Consider the following 18747-nt stretch of genomic DNA (forward strand, 5'->3'; position numbering starts at 1 on the left):
TCGACATTTGGACCATGAGTTAAAAATTCAAATATCTTTATTACCCAGCTCATCTTTATCAATTATCAGAAAGGAAGACAAAAATAATCATGGAATAGTAAATTTTTTTTTAAAAATGACAAATTCATCCTTGGATACGGCAGGTACGGTTTTTCAAATATTAAACAAGCCATAACTCGAAAGCAGCTAACAAGAAATTATCAAATACCTGCTTAAAGGGATATTTTTTTAATGAGGATTCTGTTCATAATTTTGCGTTACCAAGAGGAACAGTGATACAAATTTAATGGAGATCACACATATATATTTACGGTCATTCAAAAAGTATGGAAAAGGTCGTAGAAATCGATAAAGGAAGTTTTTTTTTTAAAAGAAAAAACAATTCTCCACTGTTTACAAACATATGTCTTATAAAATGGAAAACGATGCTCCCCATGTTAATACAAGTTGATTTTACTAGAGAAACAATGTGCGTTAGTAAACGCTAAAAAATGCTTAAACATAAGAAATTTTATATTGTAATTTTTGAAGAAATATCACAAAGACATCATCATGGAGATAATTATTAATTAATTATTATAATCGTAAAAAATGCGTTGAATCGAAAAAAATTTTTTCGAGTAAAATTAACTTTTTTTAATATGGAGAATCTGAATCTATAATAAAAGATGAGTATTTCCATAGGTTTAAAAAAATCAAAGGTCACGTGTTTTTTCGTTTTGCAAAAAGGTCTTTCTTGAGTTCTTCGACTAGTTCTCCACTTTTTAAATTTCCTGTACTTGAACTGTATTTGTTGAGCACTACTGGCTATTTAATAACATGACATTTATACCAGGTTCTAGAAATGTTTTTATCCGTACCGTGCATGTGCCTCGATATAAATAAGTTATTTGCTAAAATTTATAAAATTTTAATTGTAATTATTTTACAAAATTTAATAAAATCAATATTTTAATTTTAAATAAATGTGGAAAAAAATAGTTTGTATTTTTTTAAAGAAAATTTGTTTCACCTTTTCTTTCCTAAAAATGAAAACTTTCACGTAGAAGATGTACAACCTATTCGAATTCTAACTGGACTGTACCATACGCACGCACATAGTGTCAAAAATTATCATAATAAAATTGTAAAATTAATTTTTTATACCATGTATACATGATATAAAACAACAACGTTAGTTGTCGAAGGAAATGCAACTTAAAAATATGTCATTATTGCAATAAATCGAAAGACAACGCTAGATACATAATAATGCTTTAGCCAAAAGTTGTCAGGGGCAGTAGAGCACCTTTGCCTAGTCCATGACTTTGACCAATAATTATCGATAAACTTAAAGCGTATTTTCTTTCGATTCAATGCAATAATGACATATTTTGAAGTCACTTTTCCTCCGAAAACTAACGATTTTCGAAGAAACGGTTTTAAAAACATGTTAGCTCTTTTACGAGAATCAATTTCAAGTGTTATTCTATCTCTTACCGTTTAAGATCTAAATTGGCTATGTTTTCTGTTTAAGTTCTTTGTTTATTGCTTAGCAACAAAACGAGCCATTAGCCATTATTGATTGGAATGGCCTACCCTGTATATATTGTAAATGCGATAGAGAGTCTGTTTGCTTCTTTGTTACGTTTTCATGCAAAAACTACCGAAAGGCTTTGAATGAAACTATACAATAATACAGCTTATACGTCAGAATAACACATGAGCTATAATTTTTAAAGACATATTTTACAAAATATTTTTATAAAATTGAATTAACACATTGATATATCTTTGCGTACCATTTAAGAACATCATTTTAAAGCATATATTAAAGATTTCTTTAATTTATGTCCATCTCTCCAACTCGAGTTTTCTGATATGCGCATTATAAGTAGATTGAGAGATTGAGATGATGAGAAGAGCATTGAATTGTGTGAATGATTACTGTGATTTGTGGAAATTAAGTGTTAATGTATCGAAAACTAAAGTGTTGGTAACATCGAAAGGTAATAGAATAAGCAAGAAGGAAGCATGGTGTATAAATGGGCAGCAAGTGGAAACTGTTAAAGTTTATAAATATTTGAGTGGAAATTTCATCAAGAAAAGATTGTTTTATCAGCAAAGAATGCATGGGCGTGTATAGGGAAGCGATTATATGCACATGGGAATTTTCCGTTAGATGTAGTCACGAAGATGATTAAATCTATGATTTATTCAATTGTTTCATTTGGAGCACAAATGTGGGGAACAGGCAAAATTGAAAACAGTGTACATGTGTTTGTGTGTGGTATTTTTAAAGAACTGCTAGGTATTGGTAAATCGGCCCCTAATGACGCAACTTTAATGGAGCTTGGTGAAATGCCTATTGACGCATGTATTATGCAGCAATGCATAATGTACTATGTTCGATTAAAGGAAGCAGAAGGGAAACATTTGCAAAAGGAATGTATGAAAGTTATTATTGACGAGAAATTGAATGAGTGGGTTCGAATGTACGATATTGATATGTCATTGATTAATAGTGAAATCGTCACATATAATACGAAAAAAAATCACATTAAAGCATGCCTCCTAAACACATTTCGAAAACAAATTCTGGAGTCTGTTAAGTTAAAGCTCTCTCTGGAATTATTCAACTGTATTGGGCATTTTGAATACGGAGCACCTTATTTAACAGTTGCTGGTAGAGAGGTGAGGAGAGTATTTGCAAATTTTCGACTTGGAAGGTATGTTTGGGAGAATAAAATCAGAGTGAATGGTGAAAGAGTGTGTGTGCTGTGTCATGGCATCGAATCGGGGCATCATTTATTAATGGATTGCCAGGGCACAGATGAGAATATGAGGGTAAGCATACTTGATTCTGGGTTGAAGAATCCGGATCAAATACTAAATGTGAGGAAACAGGAGGATGTGATAATGGTAGGACGATATATCAATGACATATTAAAAAGAAGAAAAGACCGACTGGTATTAAAAGGTAAAGTGTTTGATATTTTTTTCTATTTTATTATTACGAATTTTTTTTTTCTCTTTTTTCTTTACCTTTCTTGTTATTATTTAATATTATGTTTATTATTGTTTAGAGTGCTATTTCTTTATTTTTTTTTTATTTTGTACATTGTTTTTTTGGTTTTTTTAATTTTTTTTTCTCCAAGAGTTAATTTGTGTGTGTGTGTGTGTGTTTTTTTTTCTGTTCAGTTGTTATTGTTACACACTATAATGTAATTTGATTAGATCTACGAGCATGTCAATAAAGATTCTCATATATATATATATATACATATATATATATATATATATATATATATATATATATATATATATATGTATATATATATATATATATATATATATATATATATATATATAAGTAGATTACATTTTTTTTTAAATTGATTTCAAGCGTTATAGAATAGCGATAAATAAGAGCAAGGGAAATGAAGGCTATATCGCGGTGTTCTGTAGCCCAGCGATTCGGGTATCATGCTAGTTTTTATATATAAGTTTTAACATACTTCACGCAAAAGGAGAAAAAATAGAAGCTTAGTTTATAAGTACTTAAGGACGAATGAGCACGGTAGTGGGGGCATATATTTAAAAAATTGATATTTTCAATTTTGATTGTGAATTATGTTATAATTTGACAATATAACACAAAAAGTGAGATTAAAATTTCTCTCAGTTATTCAGCTTTCGATATTTGGTAAACCAAGGCAGGTATCGAAAAATTTTATTCTTATTTTTCTTCTACTATTCATAACATCTTATTAAATAAATACATCGATATATATAAACATTTTACAACGTTTCGATTAACTATTAGTTCAAGTTCAAAGTTAGTTTTTTTATCACCAATCAATAATTAATTACAAAACATCTTAAATTTATAGTTCCTATCTAGACTTTACCTATAATACATCGGCTATTCTAAAGTACATTGAAATTTATAAACATTATACATCGGTCTTTAATGGAAAATAAAAACCATTGAAATCCTAGCTTTACCTACTTGGAGGGATAAGCCATCCCTACAACTATGCCTTAAATAAATAATGAAATTAAGGAATATATATACAATTAGGATTACACCGAATCAGTTGTAATCGACATCGTGTGGCATGCGGTATCTTTTCCCGCAAAGCAACGTACGTGGGTCAAATTGACCCAGTCCGTTGATTTCCGGGAAAGGATTTTCGTGGGATGAGGGGAAAAATGATTTGGACATGGTTTGGGTGAAGGTTCGGATGTTTTGGAGCTGTTTTTTGTACCGAATGAAAAATTTTATAATTGCCGTTATTATCACTTATCACTTATAATAATAATGGGGTGTTACCTCCGTTCCTCAGACATTTAAGTCTCTAACAGAGGCCGCCCACATCATTATGTTTTAATCTTTATTTATTTCAAATACATTCGAATATATACAATTACATTTTCATGATGTGGATGGAGTCGGTTACTTCGTTCTTACCCAAGCGACGACAGAGTGATCAATTTACCGCCCATTAACTATTTTTGTTCACACTGCCGCTGCCTAGGTTCGAACCCGCAACCTCCCAGCCAGTGATCATAACTTGCTAAGCCGCCTTAGCGAGCTCGGCCACTGGACTGGTTTATATTTATATATACTGGATCACTTATATAATTTTGAGGTCTTCGGGGGTACAGGGGGCGAGGCCCCCGCTGGAGGCAGGAAGCGAGGCCTATGGACGTGCAGGGTTCTCGGAGGGCGTAGCCCCCTGAAATGAAAAAAATATTGTTTACAAAAATTAATAAAAACCATATAAAAGTAATAATAATAATAGGGGATCTGTAATAGTTTAATTTAAATAAAAAAAAAGAAAAAAATTTTAAAACATATCAATAATTTACGGAATACATTGAAATGAATCATTATCACGAGCGAAGCCATGGACAAAAGTAAGTGTAATATATATCAAGGTAGTAGTTTTTACATTTGCTTATAACTTTTTTTTCGTTTTCGATTTTAAAGTTGATGTTTAGTGAAATGATGAGTAACAGGTTCACAAATCTTTAGTTGAAATATCGCATTTTTCGAAAAAGGACACCTTTCGTATTAACTTTCCTCTTGGTCGATGAACTATTGTAGAGCGGTTTTTCGATGCTTCACCTTTTCGTCTTGACTAGAATTCGAGCATGTTATTTTAGTAATAAGTGAAGTTTTTTAATTTTTGATGCCAAAATCGGGCAACGAAAAAGTGCACATTTTTGAAAGCTAAAATTAATTAATCAGGCGAGCGAAGCGAGCCTCTGCTAGGTTAAACTGTAACTTTTTGGTGGTAACCTTTACAAAAAAAAAAAAAAAATACAAAAGAATATTATTTTTAGAAAAAATTATATAAATAATAAAAAACAACAATATTTTTTATTTATTACATGTATGTATATATCTATATATATATGCAGAGACAGTGGCACCATCTGTGAGCTACATCTAATACTAATATATAATTGGCTACATTTAATATAAATTTTAATTGAGTGGCCATCTGTAGATTCTTTTAAGTATTAAAAAAAGTCATAATGAAAAATACAAAAAACGTGATAACAAAATATAAACAATTAATTTTTGCAGTTCTACAATAGAATCACTAAAAAAATTAAGTGATACAAGTAATGAAAAAATTTTAATTGTAGTTATTATAATTTTCAAGTTATTTATTAATTAATTGTTATTTTAGCAATAAAATGCCACAACGCGACGTCGTACTTTGACTGGTTAAAGAACGTGATCGTAATCGATCATTATTGTGTGATGAACCCTTTAAAATTGCTCAAAAGATTTTGAATTTTGAAGTATGTAATGTATGTCATCGTCGTTGCTTTGATTTACAAATTAATAAAGATGGATTTTGTTGTATTTGTCATAAATTTAAAATAAAAAATGAATTGAATATTTTCACAGCGGATAATAACATTGATCTATTTTATATAAAAAACCGCTCTGTCATAGTCCCTCGACCAAGACGAAGGTTTTTACGAAGTGTCCTTTTTCGATTATATACATTTTACATATACACACCAATATATATTTGAACCAAACCTGTATAAGAAGTACAATTTATGTAATTTATTGTTTACGTTTATAAATCAACGTGGCCTTTTGACCAATAGCCACACAAATCTATATATATAAAAAGAGAGTGTTTGTTTGTATGTCCTCGATTTTCCCTAAAACTAACCATTGACCTTCGGTAGGGGATTATGTCATTGGGTAGCCCTTAGGCTCCCATTGTGAATAAGGGAGTTTGGTGGGGGTGCATTGTGAATAAGGCAGTTTGGTGGGGGTGGAATTAAAAATGATCTAGGAATTCATAGAAAATAGATTAAAAAAATAGTTCTAATAATTTTCAATAGATGTTCTGGAATGTTCCATGGATTTCTATCGAATTTTCTAGAATTTTCTCGAACATTCTGGAATGTTCTAGGGATTTCTATCGAATTTTCTAGAACTTTCTCGAATATTCTCGAATGTTGTATGGATTTTTATTGAATTTTATCAAACTTTCTCGAACAATCTGGAATGTTTCATGGGTTTCTGTCGAATTTTCTAGAATTTTCTCGAACATTCTGGAATGTTCTATGGATTTCTATCGAATTTTCTAGAATTTTCTCGAACATTCTGGAATGTTCTATGGATTTCTATCGAATTTTCTAGAACTTTCTCGAATATTCTGGAATGTTCCATGGGTTTCTATCGATCTTTCCCTTACTTTTCCGTACACACAGAGAGTGTAGACATAATATTGGGATCGGCCAAAAAAATCTTACTGTTCCGTACACACAGAGAGAATTAAAAAAAAAGTCTTTCATTTAACAATTTTGATATTTAAATGTGCAAAAACAACCCAGCGAAGCGGGTTTAACAGCTAGTAATTTTCTATTATGTAGGTTTGTTTATGTACAATAGTCGGGACTTGACGCGCAATATAGAAAGGTCAATTATTGGTTTTATAATAAAAGGGTATGTAAAATTTATAATGATCAGGTTTGCCTCTTAAGATATTTCCAAACTATTGTTTGGTTTTCAAAAGTTCACAAAATTAATTTCAATATAGTATATTCATGAAGCTTCAGAAATCAGCTGAATTTTGTTGAGAATTTTATGGTGTTTTTGAGAAAATTGTTAAGTAAGAGAAATTTAACATGCACTTCCATAAGCAATGTTAAATAAAATTCACAATTCCAACTGTTTTTACCAATGAGCTCTCTCAATATGGTGACGGTTGTTCTGAAAATCGACACATGTTTTCCTCAATAGGGTATTCTACTATGTTTGAAAAAGTACTTCAAAATGTTGATTTTCCTTATATAAACCTAAAATTTTAAACCATTTTTATTCTCGCAAAAACGCTGCCAGCCATTTTAGTGACGTAATATTGGTAAAAACAAGAGTCGTGTATTTAATTATTGTAATAATAAATAAAGTTTATGGTAACATAACCTACAATTACTAGCCATCAACAAATAAAAGCCATCAACAAATTAGTAACTAATGCATATTATTTTTGTCTAAATCATGTCACATGATCGCGGCTCGTGTTTAAGGTCACGTGATATACAGATAAAAAATTACAACTTTTAATTTTAATATAATAAAACAATAATTTTACTTTTATGAATCAAAATCAGAATATTTAAATATATTTCTACATAAATTTTAATTTTTAGCAAATTTCATAATTTATTTTTCATTACCGAAAGTACCGTTTTGTTTAGAAATATTTTCCGTATCCTTAGAAACATTTTTGTATAGCAAATTAATTATCGGGTTGTTAATTTTTTTTGATAAAATATGCGTAAAAATAAGAGCGATCTGCTCGATTTTAATAACCGAATAATCGATTTTTTGGGCTAAGCAATCGATTTTTTTAAGTCGATATTTAGTACTGAATCGATACAGTGAATCGATTTATCACCCTATAAACTCGAGATTCGATGATTTTTTGTCAAATAACGACAACTAACATATATCTCTCAAGAAAGTAATTACGATTAGATAGTTTGTTATCTGATTATGACTATGATGTGTTCGAAATACACTTATATAAGAAAAATAATCCATAATTTCTTTTATGATCTAATCATTTTATACGTAACAATCATGAAAAACTAACAATCTATGAAAAAATTTCCAGTTAACCTTCTTTTTTATCTGATATTATATTGCGTGTGGTTTTATACTTTTTTTAAATCATTTTTCATTATTAGATAAATAACTTGAATTTTCCATACTGTCCATAATAAGTGATTAAATAGAAGAATTTTGTATGAATTTTATGCGACGAAAATCATACTGTACTGGAATGTCGAATTTAATATTAATTATGATTATAACAATACGTTTTTCTGATGGTTGGATTGTGCCAGGTGAGAACAAAGTTTTAAAATAGATACCAACGAATATTTGATTGCACACGATAGAATTGTCCATACGATTCCAGGATAACATAAAGATTTTCTTGATATCAAAATTTGAGGATATTCGGTATAAGTGATAGTTTACTTTTTCGAGGTATGCAGTGAAAGGGAAGCTATGGTTATCATTCGTGCCCGTTTTAGCATTAATAATTTCATTCATTGAATAAATATTTCATTATTATCTTTATTTTTATTGAAAATTTCATTTTCTAGCAACAAGTATCATTGACAAAGTAGTGTTAAATGAACAGAAAGCGAGATATTTCATATAGTCTAGTTAACATCTACGATTTTTTCTAACTTTTTTGTATATTCTCCGAAAATTACGAAATAGGTGTCATTCGATTCGTAATTTTATGTAGAAAGTTTACTGAAAAAAATGAAATGGCGCTAAAAAAAATTGCAAAAGTTATAAACAATTAAGTGAAAAATAAAATAGGGGGCTCAGTTTTTTTTGAATAACTCAAAAAATATTGAAAATTTTCGAAATATGAAAAAAGATCCAAAAAGATGAAGAAATTTCCTAAAATAAAGTTTCTACTGCCGAAATTGTATCTCTAATATTTATAATTTTTACAGAGCCTTGAAAATAGCGCAAAATATGGCAAGTTTGGCTCTCGCGCGGGTTCTGTCTTTGAGACCTTCTAACAAAAAAAATTATTTAAACATATAAAATATGAATATTAATAAATAAAAAAATTAATGTAGTTTTGAGATACATGAATAATCAATAATCCGTGGTTGAAAAATTTTTTTACTAATTTTTCCATTAGTTATGTTACAATTTTTTCTATATAGAATGTTAACATAAAATCTCCGATAATTATTAAATTAAAACCCCAGAATTGTTTTCCCTCCGTGAAGTTATTCTTATTAAGCTTACAAATAAATTACCGTTTTTTAAATTTTAAAATTTTGATTTTTCAATTTGTTATTAACATTTGAATATTAACAAATGAAAAAAAGTAATGAAAAAAAATATTTTTTTTTAAATTTTTTTATTGTTTTAATTTTTTATAATTAAAAGCTACATAAAAATAATTTTTTCAAATTTTTTACAATTGTTGTTTAAAAAATTGTTATAAACAAATACATTGTTTATGAGTAAATCGAAAATTTTTTTTTTTGCAATATGTTCATTAACACAAATTATGATTTAAAATAAAAACATTTTTTCTTAAAAAAATTTATTTGTTGCTTAAAAATGCGTTTGTTAATTAACAATCTTTTTTAGCTATTAATTATTAATATTAAGAAATATTATTATTTTTTTAAATTTTTTAATTGTTTTAATTTTTTATAGTTAAAAGCTACATAAAAATAATTTTTTCAAATTTTTTACTCATAAACAATGTATTTGTTTATAACAATTTTTTAAAAAACAATTGTAAAAAATTTGAAAAAATTATTTTTATGTAGCTTTTAACTATAAAAATTAAAACAATTAAAAAATTTAAAAAAAATAATAATATTTCTTAATATTAATAATTAGTAGCTAAAAAAGATTGTTAATTAACAAACGCATTTTTAAGCAACAAATAAATTTTTTTAAGAAAAAATTTTTTTATTTTAAATCATAATTTGTGTTAATGAACATATTGCAAAAAAAAATTTTCGATTTACTCATAAACAATGTATTTGTTTATAACAATTTTTTAAACAACAATTGTAAAAAATTTGAAAAAAAAATTTTTATGTAGCTTTTAACTATAAAAAATTAAAACAATAAAAAAATTTTAAAAAAATATTTTTTTTCATTTGTTAATATTCAAATGTTAATAACAAATTGAAAAATCAAAATTTTAAAAACGGTAATTTATTTGTAAGCTTAATAAGAATAACTTCACGGAGAGAAAAAAATTCTGGGGTTTTACAAATAACATTCTATATAGAAAAAATTGTTAGTTAACAATTACATAACTAATGGAAAAATTAGTAAAAAAAATTTTCAACCACGTATTATTGATTATTCATGTATCTCAAAAATACATTAATTTTTTTATTTATTAATATTCATATTTTATATGTTTAAATAATTTTTTTTGTTAGTAGGTCTCAAAGACAGAACGCGCGCGAGAACCAAACTTGCCATATTTTGCGCTATTTTCAAGGCTCTGTAAAAATTATAAATATTAGAGATACAATTTCGGCAGTAGAAACTTTATTTTAGGAAATTTCTTCATCTTTTTGGATCTTTTTTCATATTTCGAAAATTTTCAATATTTTTTGAGTTATTCAAAAAAACTGAGCCCCCTATTTTATTTTTCACTTAATTGTTTATAACTTTTGCAATTTTTTTTAGCGCCATTTCATTTTTTTCAGTAAACTTTTTACATAAAATTACGAATCGACTGACACCTATTTCGTAATTTTCGGAGAATATACAAAAAAGTTAGAAAAAATCGTAGATGTTAACTAGACTAATAATAGTAAAAACTATTATAGGCCTAAGAGAAGTTTTTAGATTCTGTTTCTAGGGAAAACATTTTTTATTCACATTCGGTTATTCAAAAAAAAAAAAAAAAAAAAAAAAAAACACTGACAAAAATTTTTTAAAAGCTAGTAGCATGAAAAAAAAAATCAAAACTTTCGCAAACTGGAAATTTGTGATAAAATGTCAGGTAAAAGGTTAATTTGTGAAAATATTTTTGAAATGTATATGCTTGAAACGAATTTTGACACATAGAGTTGTGTTCCATAATTTATGTCAGTTAGTGTACATAAATTACGAACACAACATATTACATAAATTAATGGATCTATTTTCTTATGCGGAGATTGATCGGAGCGCGGAGTAATTTCCTAACCTATTTGTTTGAATATTGATAGGAGTTCTCTTTCTACTTGGGATCTCGGACGGAATGGATTAAAGGAAATAGTAACAATAATGGATCCTAGATTCTGTATAACCTTTAAATTATTTGCACGTGGCGTATTTTAAAACAATATGTGAGCGAGCTGAGGTATTTTTATAAAAATGATCTGGTATGTTTTGATTTATTCTTATTATTGGGTTTTGGGGTTACAGTTTGAAAGTTTTTAATTTCACTTTGTTATGCATCCTTTTAAACATTTAATATAAATTTATTTAATGTTTCTAGATTAAAGTGACTTAGAATTTGTAAATTGTTATTCAGTAAACACTTAATGTGTTGAATTTGTATACTTTATTAAATGCTTGATTTAGAGTTTGTAAATTGTTATTCAGTAAACACTTAATGTGTTGACTTTGTATTCTTTATTAAATGCTCGATTTAGAGTTTGTAAATTGTTATTCAGTAAACACTTAATGTGTTAAATTTGTCTACTTTATAAATTTTTGTAATTGATTATGGTTTACATAAAATACCTTTACATAAAATACCTACCCCATCTAGGGTTACCACTTTCTTTTTTATTTTTGCTTCAGTTGGACCAGAAATTTGTTTACTGTGTCTGCATTTTTATGGTAAAAATACAAAATTAAGGTTTAATTTGTTATAGTTTAAAAATAATGTAACTGTTATATAATACTTTCTGTACCCTGCCACGTTTCACTGTTGCCCATTATGGTACCATGAAAATAGATGAGAAATTTAACAACTAGTAAAATTTATATTATGATAAACCCCCGATAAAAGACTTCACAACTTTTAAACGGCTGAACTGATCTTCATATAATTTCCGGATTGGAAAATATTCGAATTTGCATCTCTACTTCAACTCTTTCCCTTTATCCTCTTGCATTGGGGGGGGGGCGGTATACAGTTTTCAATAACACGACATAACACGACATTTCTCCTCATTTTAATATAGCTCATACACCAGAATAAAACAAAGACCTTAATTTATAAGTATTCTGGAGAGTTGCTTCGTCGAAAAATTTTTATTTAAAAATCATAGAATACATAAACATTACAATTTGGATTCATAATAAAAAAATTTAATGAAAGTGTAATGAAAGTAAGAGTGTAATGAAAGGGGGATAAGTGAGAGTAAGAGATTTGAAGGCTACGATGCGGTACTACGATACGATACTTTTAAAATGAAAATGACCCAGCGAAGCGGGCAGGTATCATGATAGTATATATGAATCATATATATATATATATATATATATATATATATATATATATATATATATATATATATATATATATATATATATATATATATATATATATACAGGGCGTTCTGTTATTAACTGCAGATCGTTGGCCTACAGAATAAGCTCATAAAGACGAAGGAAAAAGTTATTTACCAATTTTGGATTTGAGCCCTAGTTTGGGCGCTACAGGTATGGCAAAAATTGATAAATTTGTTCATTCACTGACTATGATTCGATAACCAGCAGCCAATGATAATCAGTAAATATAAGTGAATTTTATTTAATTATTTTGAACAAGAGAAGGGATTTTTTTAAAGTATAAAATGATTCAATTGGACTTCATCAATCCAGCCTACTTTTTATATTTTAACTATTATGGTATTGTGTTAATACATAAGAAAAATAGGACGTCTTACAATCTATTAACATACCTACACACATATAGTCCAGGAGGAATCGGCACATAAGTACCGAAAACTATTCCACCTCAATTTTTTTATGCGATCCTTTTCAAATTGCCCTCCTAATGATATAAATGCATGTTGCCATTTCGCAACCCGTTGCCATAAAAAGTAATATAAACTGATGAAAAAGTAATTTTAATGACATGTTCCAATTTATGCTTAAATAACTTTTGAAAAATTGATTTCAGAAAAAAATTTATTAAAAACAAATTGTAGACAATTTAATTATTAACCTTCAAAAAAAAATTCATATCTTTAAAAATATTAACTTTATCGTGAAAAGTCATAGGACCTTTTTTATTGGTATTTCAATAAATAATATTAAAAAAATTTGTCCGGTTGAAAAATAACAATTCATTGCAAATGTTTAAACAATTTCGGTTTAAACAATATGGCACCGGGTTGCGCCATGGCAACATGCATTTATATCATAAGGAGGGCAATTTGAAGAGGATCGCATAAAAAAATTGAGGTGGAATAGTTTTCGGTACTCATGCGCCGATTCCTCCTGCACTAATACAATAAACAGACTATATTATATTTCGAAGAAATACCAATAAATATCATACGTAAAGAAACAACAAGTTGAGACGAGTTGGATGATTCAGTATAGTCAAACACAAAAACAATTGATTAGAGCAGGAGACGGTCATTTCATTAATACTTATGTTTTGCATGAATTTTTATTATTCAAAATAGTTTACATATGTAACAAATAAATTATTTACATATGTAACAAATGCTCAATGCGATCTCCATGTGTGTCAAAAACCAACGTTAATCTTCGATATCTAGAAGAAAATTACATATGGTTTTCGAGCTGGAATTTACCAAAGTTTTCATTTTCTAAAAATCGTTAGTTAAATGAATTATGAAATATTTGTACATTAATCACAGATTACATTAATCACAGAAAATTACAGCTAATACTAAATAATAATAAAATAAACCCATCGTATCAGAGTCTTCAAAATCAGTCATCTTATTCTACTTTTTCATTTTTCATTTTCTAAAAATTATAATAATAAATTCTCCTACAAACTCAAGAAAAGTATTTTTCGGAAATGTTCAAAAATAAATGTATAATAAGTATGTCATGCGTGGTACACAAAGAAAATTTGGGTTCTTTTATCAAGCTACAAACGGCCAATGAAATGAATGATTTATAATAATTTGTACATTAATCACAGCACAGATTACATTAATCACAGTCTTCTGATATTCCTAGATATTCCTAGAATTTGTAGAAAAACTAATGCTTTTTTGAAAATGCATAATCAGCTTATGGAGTAAGATTATTGAATTTGAAGACTGATATGATGGGTGTTTTTTTATTATTATTTAGTATTATTAGTAATCTCCTGTGATTAATGTAATCTGTACTGTGATTAGCGTACAAATAATTCATAACTTATTCATTTCATTGGTCGTTTGCGGCTTGAAAATTATATACCACGCTTACTATACTTCATTTACTTTTGAAAATTTCCGCAAAAAGCTCTTTTTGAACTTGTAGGAAAACTAATGATTTTAAGAAAATGTAAAATTTGGTTAATTCCAGCTCGAAATTCCTACATAATTTTTGTTGTTGGTATTGAAGATCAAGGTTGGTTATTTAAACCATTTGTTACATAGGTATGTAAATAATTTATAAACTATTTTGAATTATTATAAATTTACACAAAACATACGTATTAATAAAACGATTGCCTCCTGCTCTATTCTGTTGTTTTTATTATAATATTATTTGAAAAGAATTAACATGTTATTTATTATTTATGTAAAGTATAGGACAACCCACTATTTTATATAATAAAACCATTCCAGCCTTAAATAACTAGGTGAATTTTGATTGGATAAAATTATTTGTTTTGTATTAATTTTAGATTAATTTATTTGGTTAATTATCTCGCAAATTAGGCTTCATATGGAAAATTGGTAAATAACTTTTCCCTTTGTTTTTATGAGCTTAATCTGTAGGCCAACGATCTGCAGTTAATAACAGAACACCCTGTATATATATATATATATATATATATATATATATATATATATATATATATATATACTTAGATGCATTGCTTAACGCATGTATTCTGTCATACTAGTGATATTGGTATCCCTAGATGGTACAAAAACGGCCTGTATAGTATATGTGTATATATATATTCATCTGTATATATGAATATTTATAAGAGCTCGAGGTGCTCATAATCACTACAATTACAACATAGCATAGTCATAAATGTGACTATGTGTATAAATGTATAAATGTGGGAATTTTTTTTATAGTTTATTAGTTTTTGGGAGGAAAATTATTACTTTCAAAGGTGGTGTTCTTTGAGAAATTTTTTCAACGTTGAAAATCGTATTTTACTCGTATATTTTGTAACGCATATTTCTTTTCAGTTTAATGTTTTGATTTTTTTTTCCAGGGACACTTTGGTGTGGACCTGGAAATATATCCACAGGTAACTATAATTTAGGGATATTAAAAGGAGTTGATGCATGTTGTAGAGACCATGATCTTTGTGAAGATTACATACCAGGTTACGGAACTAAAAATAATTTAAGAAATCCCTCACGTTTTACCAGGTAATTAAAATAATATACCATGTCTAACAGACACGAGTATACTGATAACGATTCGTCAGTTATTTGATCGGATACTAGGCCTACATACGAGGAATGTTATCTCTGTCATTTAGTAATGTTTCAGCGTCAGCCAGTAATCAGTTTTATCTTAGATTGCTGCGTACAACACTCAAAATATGTGTGGAGAAACGAAAAAATTCCTCACTCAAAAATGAATATCGCTATTTTGAGCGTTATCCTTTAGTATTGGTTAGCAATAAGTAACGCGACTCTGTTACTGGTTCTTTGGCCATTCATTAACTCCAAAAACAAAATAAATTTGATGGCTGTCAGGTGAAGTAGAAGTGTATCTGTATACTCGTTGATATAATGAAGAAAAAGGAATTCAACTTTGTTTAATAATTGTTCCATGAGTTTTGGTTTTAGATTACTTAGGCTAAAAGTAGATCTCGTTGAAGGCTTATGCGAGGGTAGGCTTGAAAATACATGATAAGATTCCAGCATGCACATATTTTCGACAGTTTTATACTTGTTTTCTCAACAACAACAACAACAACAACAACAAAAAATGAAATGCTAATATTAAAAAATGACTGCAGTATTAATTACCACTATACCATCTTGTCAGTTTGAACTTTTTTTAATTCAAATTTATGACTTTCAAACGGCTATAGTCGATACTAGACAATACAAAAAGGATGAATGAATTATTTGAAAATATCGAAAAACGCCGTTTCTTGAATTTGTCGAAAAACAATTGTTTTTTGAAAATTGAAAATGTAGCAAATGTCAGTCCCTATCAAAGATTTAAACTACATAGTCTATGGTATTTGTCACTTTTCCATTTTCCTACATCGACTAGCTTACTTCAATGATCTAATTAGATCAGATTGTTTTGATTACCACTGATTTTGCTCTACCATACTATACTTTCAAAATTCTGATTACTCTCAATTATACTGTGTTTTTCTTCACTTTTAGATTAAATTGTAACTGTGATGACACATTTTGGTCTTGCTTGCATGCAGTAAAGGGTATAATTAATGGTATTAAAGCTGCTACAATTGGTTCTATATACTTTAATGCTCTTAATCGACAATGTTTTCGAAAAGATTATCCGATTGTGAGCTGTATTAAACAGCAATTCGGTCGATGTCTTCAATATAGGATGGATGTTTCTCGTAAAAGAATATACCAATGGTTTGATTTACAACATTTTTATTTAAGCTAATAACCAGTTTATATTTGACTTAATATTTCGTTTAATAAAGAGAAAGTTAAATTAATTGATTCATAAAGAGAGAAAAATTACCTAGAAAAGCCTTCGTTCCAGGTCATGACTGTCTGTTTTTATGTTTTACTTTAGTGGTAACAATCTGTTTGCATTCAATTTGAAAATTTTTTTCAATATACGTACGAAGCCATGAATTTAATTCGAATTAAAAAAGGTTTGAGAAGTTTGTTATTTACTCGTGTATAACGATAAAACAAAAACAGGAAATTCCTTTTGGTAAATATTCATTTATATATTTAAAGGCTAATTTAAATCTTAACGCATATACCGGTGATTTGCGGTTCATTCATCAGTTGATCTATCAGTTTTTTATTCAACAAAACATCGATATAATTAATGTTGGTTAGAGAAACTTCAGTCCAAGAAAAAAGGCATTTGATTCAGAAACCGAATCCTCTCCAATAGTTTTTTTTTTTTTTTGGAGCGGGTGGAAAATGTTTGCCTGAGTGTACTCAATAAAATCATATTCTTGCGAACTTATGTTTTTTTGATTAACGCCAAAGTTGGGCAAAAGGAGCCTACTTCCGGACATCTAAAATAGTCAAATAGTTTTAATGTCTATACAGTTTTTTCATTCTCAATATAAAGTTATTTGTACAATTATTTTTCTTACACCAATATTGATTTCCAAAATCATTAGCAATATACGCAACAAAATTGTCTTTAAATCTCGAAGTCATAAAATTATTATTAAATATTGTTTTTATTACTTAAATACATTTCTATGTAACATTTTTGTTACATAAAATAAACAAATTGTCTATTTTTGAAGCAGATATTACTAATTCGATATTCTACAAGATAATAATGACCATGAACAAACTACCCATGCGCATATTAATTAATATTCATTGTACATAAATTACTAAATTTGAGGGGACTGTCGATAAAAAATTGTATGCGAAGAAGGAATTTTTAAGGAAGGCTCAAAAAAAAAAAATGCTACATAATGTTAAATCCTACAAAAATAATGATTGATAATGAAATTCATTTCATTTTTTAACTATTGGGAAAATTAACCATGAGTTTTACAACCATCGTTTTCGTAAATAAAAGTTGTCATCTTTTTTTTCCATTTATTTTTTAATCCTTTTAAGAAAACTTGATAAAACTTGAAAATAAAATAAATGTAACAAGTTATAACAAACAATTTACTGAGTAAATTGTTGAAATACCATGTATAGACAGTCTTGATTACACTGTCACATTACACATACATACATATATGTCACACATACACAACTGATATTCCCATATAATACATACTATTAAATTTGCGCCTAATTTGCACCCTCACGGGTAAACAGTGCTGTTTACGAAAAAATGTTTCAAACAAAAGTTATTTATTTATTTTTTTTTTTTTATAAGGAACATTTTTTACATTTAAACTTTTGTTCCATCTCTAACGGCTTACAAAATGGGTCCTACGGACTCAAAACCCAATTCACCTATGTTGCTCATTTACGAACTCGACCTCACTTTTTAGGTCCTGAGTACGCTGTAAAAATTCCAGCTTAATATCTTTTTTGTTTTTGGGCTATCGTGTTGATAGACGGACGAACGGGCGAACGGACAACCGAAAATGGACTAATTAGGTGATTTTATGAACACCTAGGTATACCAAAATTTTGTTGGTAGCATCAATATTTTTAAGCGTTACAAACTTGGGACTAAACTTAGTATACCTTGTATACTACATATTTACATGGTATAACAAAAGACATTATTAGCTTTTCTGTAGATTATTTTACTGAATAATTCGTTTGCTTCTACCTGGACTATGTACTACCTGTGCATTGTATTCATTTTTAATTAATTTGCTTGTTTAAAATGATTATAGACACATTAGCCAAATAATCATTTTTTTCCCCAAAACAGGCAAA

At 28.1% G+C, this 18747-nt stretch overlaps 1 protein-coding gene across 1 annotated transcript; it reads left to right on the forward strand.

Annotated features, from left to right (window-relative positions):
* Positions 1–8267: 8267 nt before the first annotated feature.
* Positions 8268–16801, forward strand: LOC123301438 (phospholipase A2-like). Its single transcript, XM_044884177.1, has 3 exons — positions 8268–8373; positions 15411–15570; positions 16552–16801. Exons 1-3 carry the CDS (start codon positions 8274–8276, stop codon positions 16799–16801), a joined length of 510 nt encoding a protein of 169 aa, XP_044740112.1. The 5' UTR covers positions 8268–8273.
* Positions 16802–18747: the final 1946 nt, after the last annotated feature.

The sequence above is a fragment of the Chrysoperla carnea genome, chromosome 5 (genome assembly GCF_905475395.1).
Source record: "Chrysoperla carnea chromosome 5, inChrCarn1.1, whole genome shotgun sequence".
In the NCBI taxonomy this organism is placed as follows: Eukaryota; Metazoa; Arthropoda; class Insecta; order Neuroptera; family Chrysopidae; genus Chrysoperla; species Chrysoperla carnea.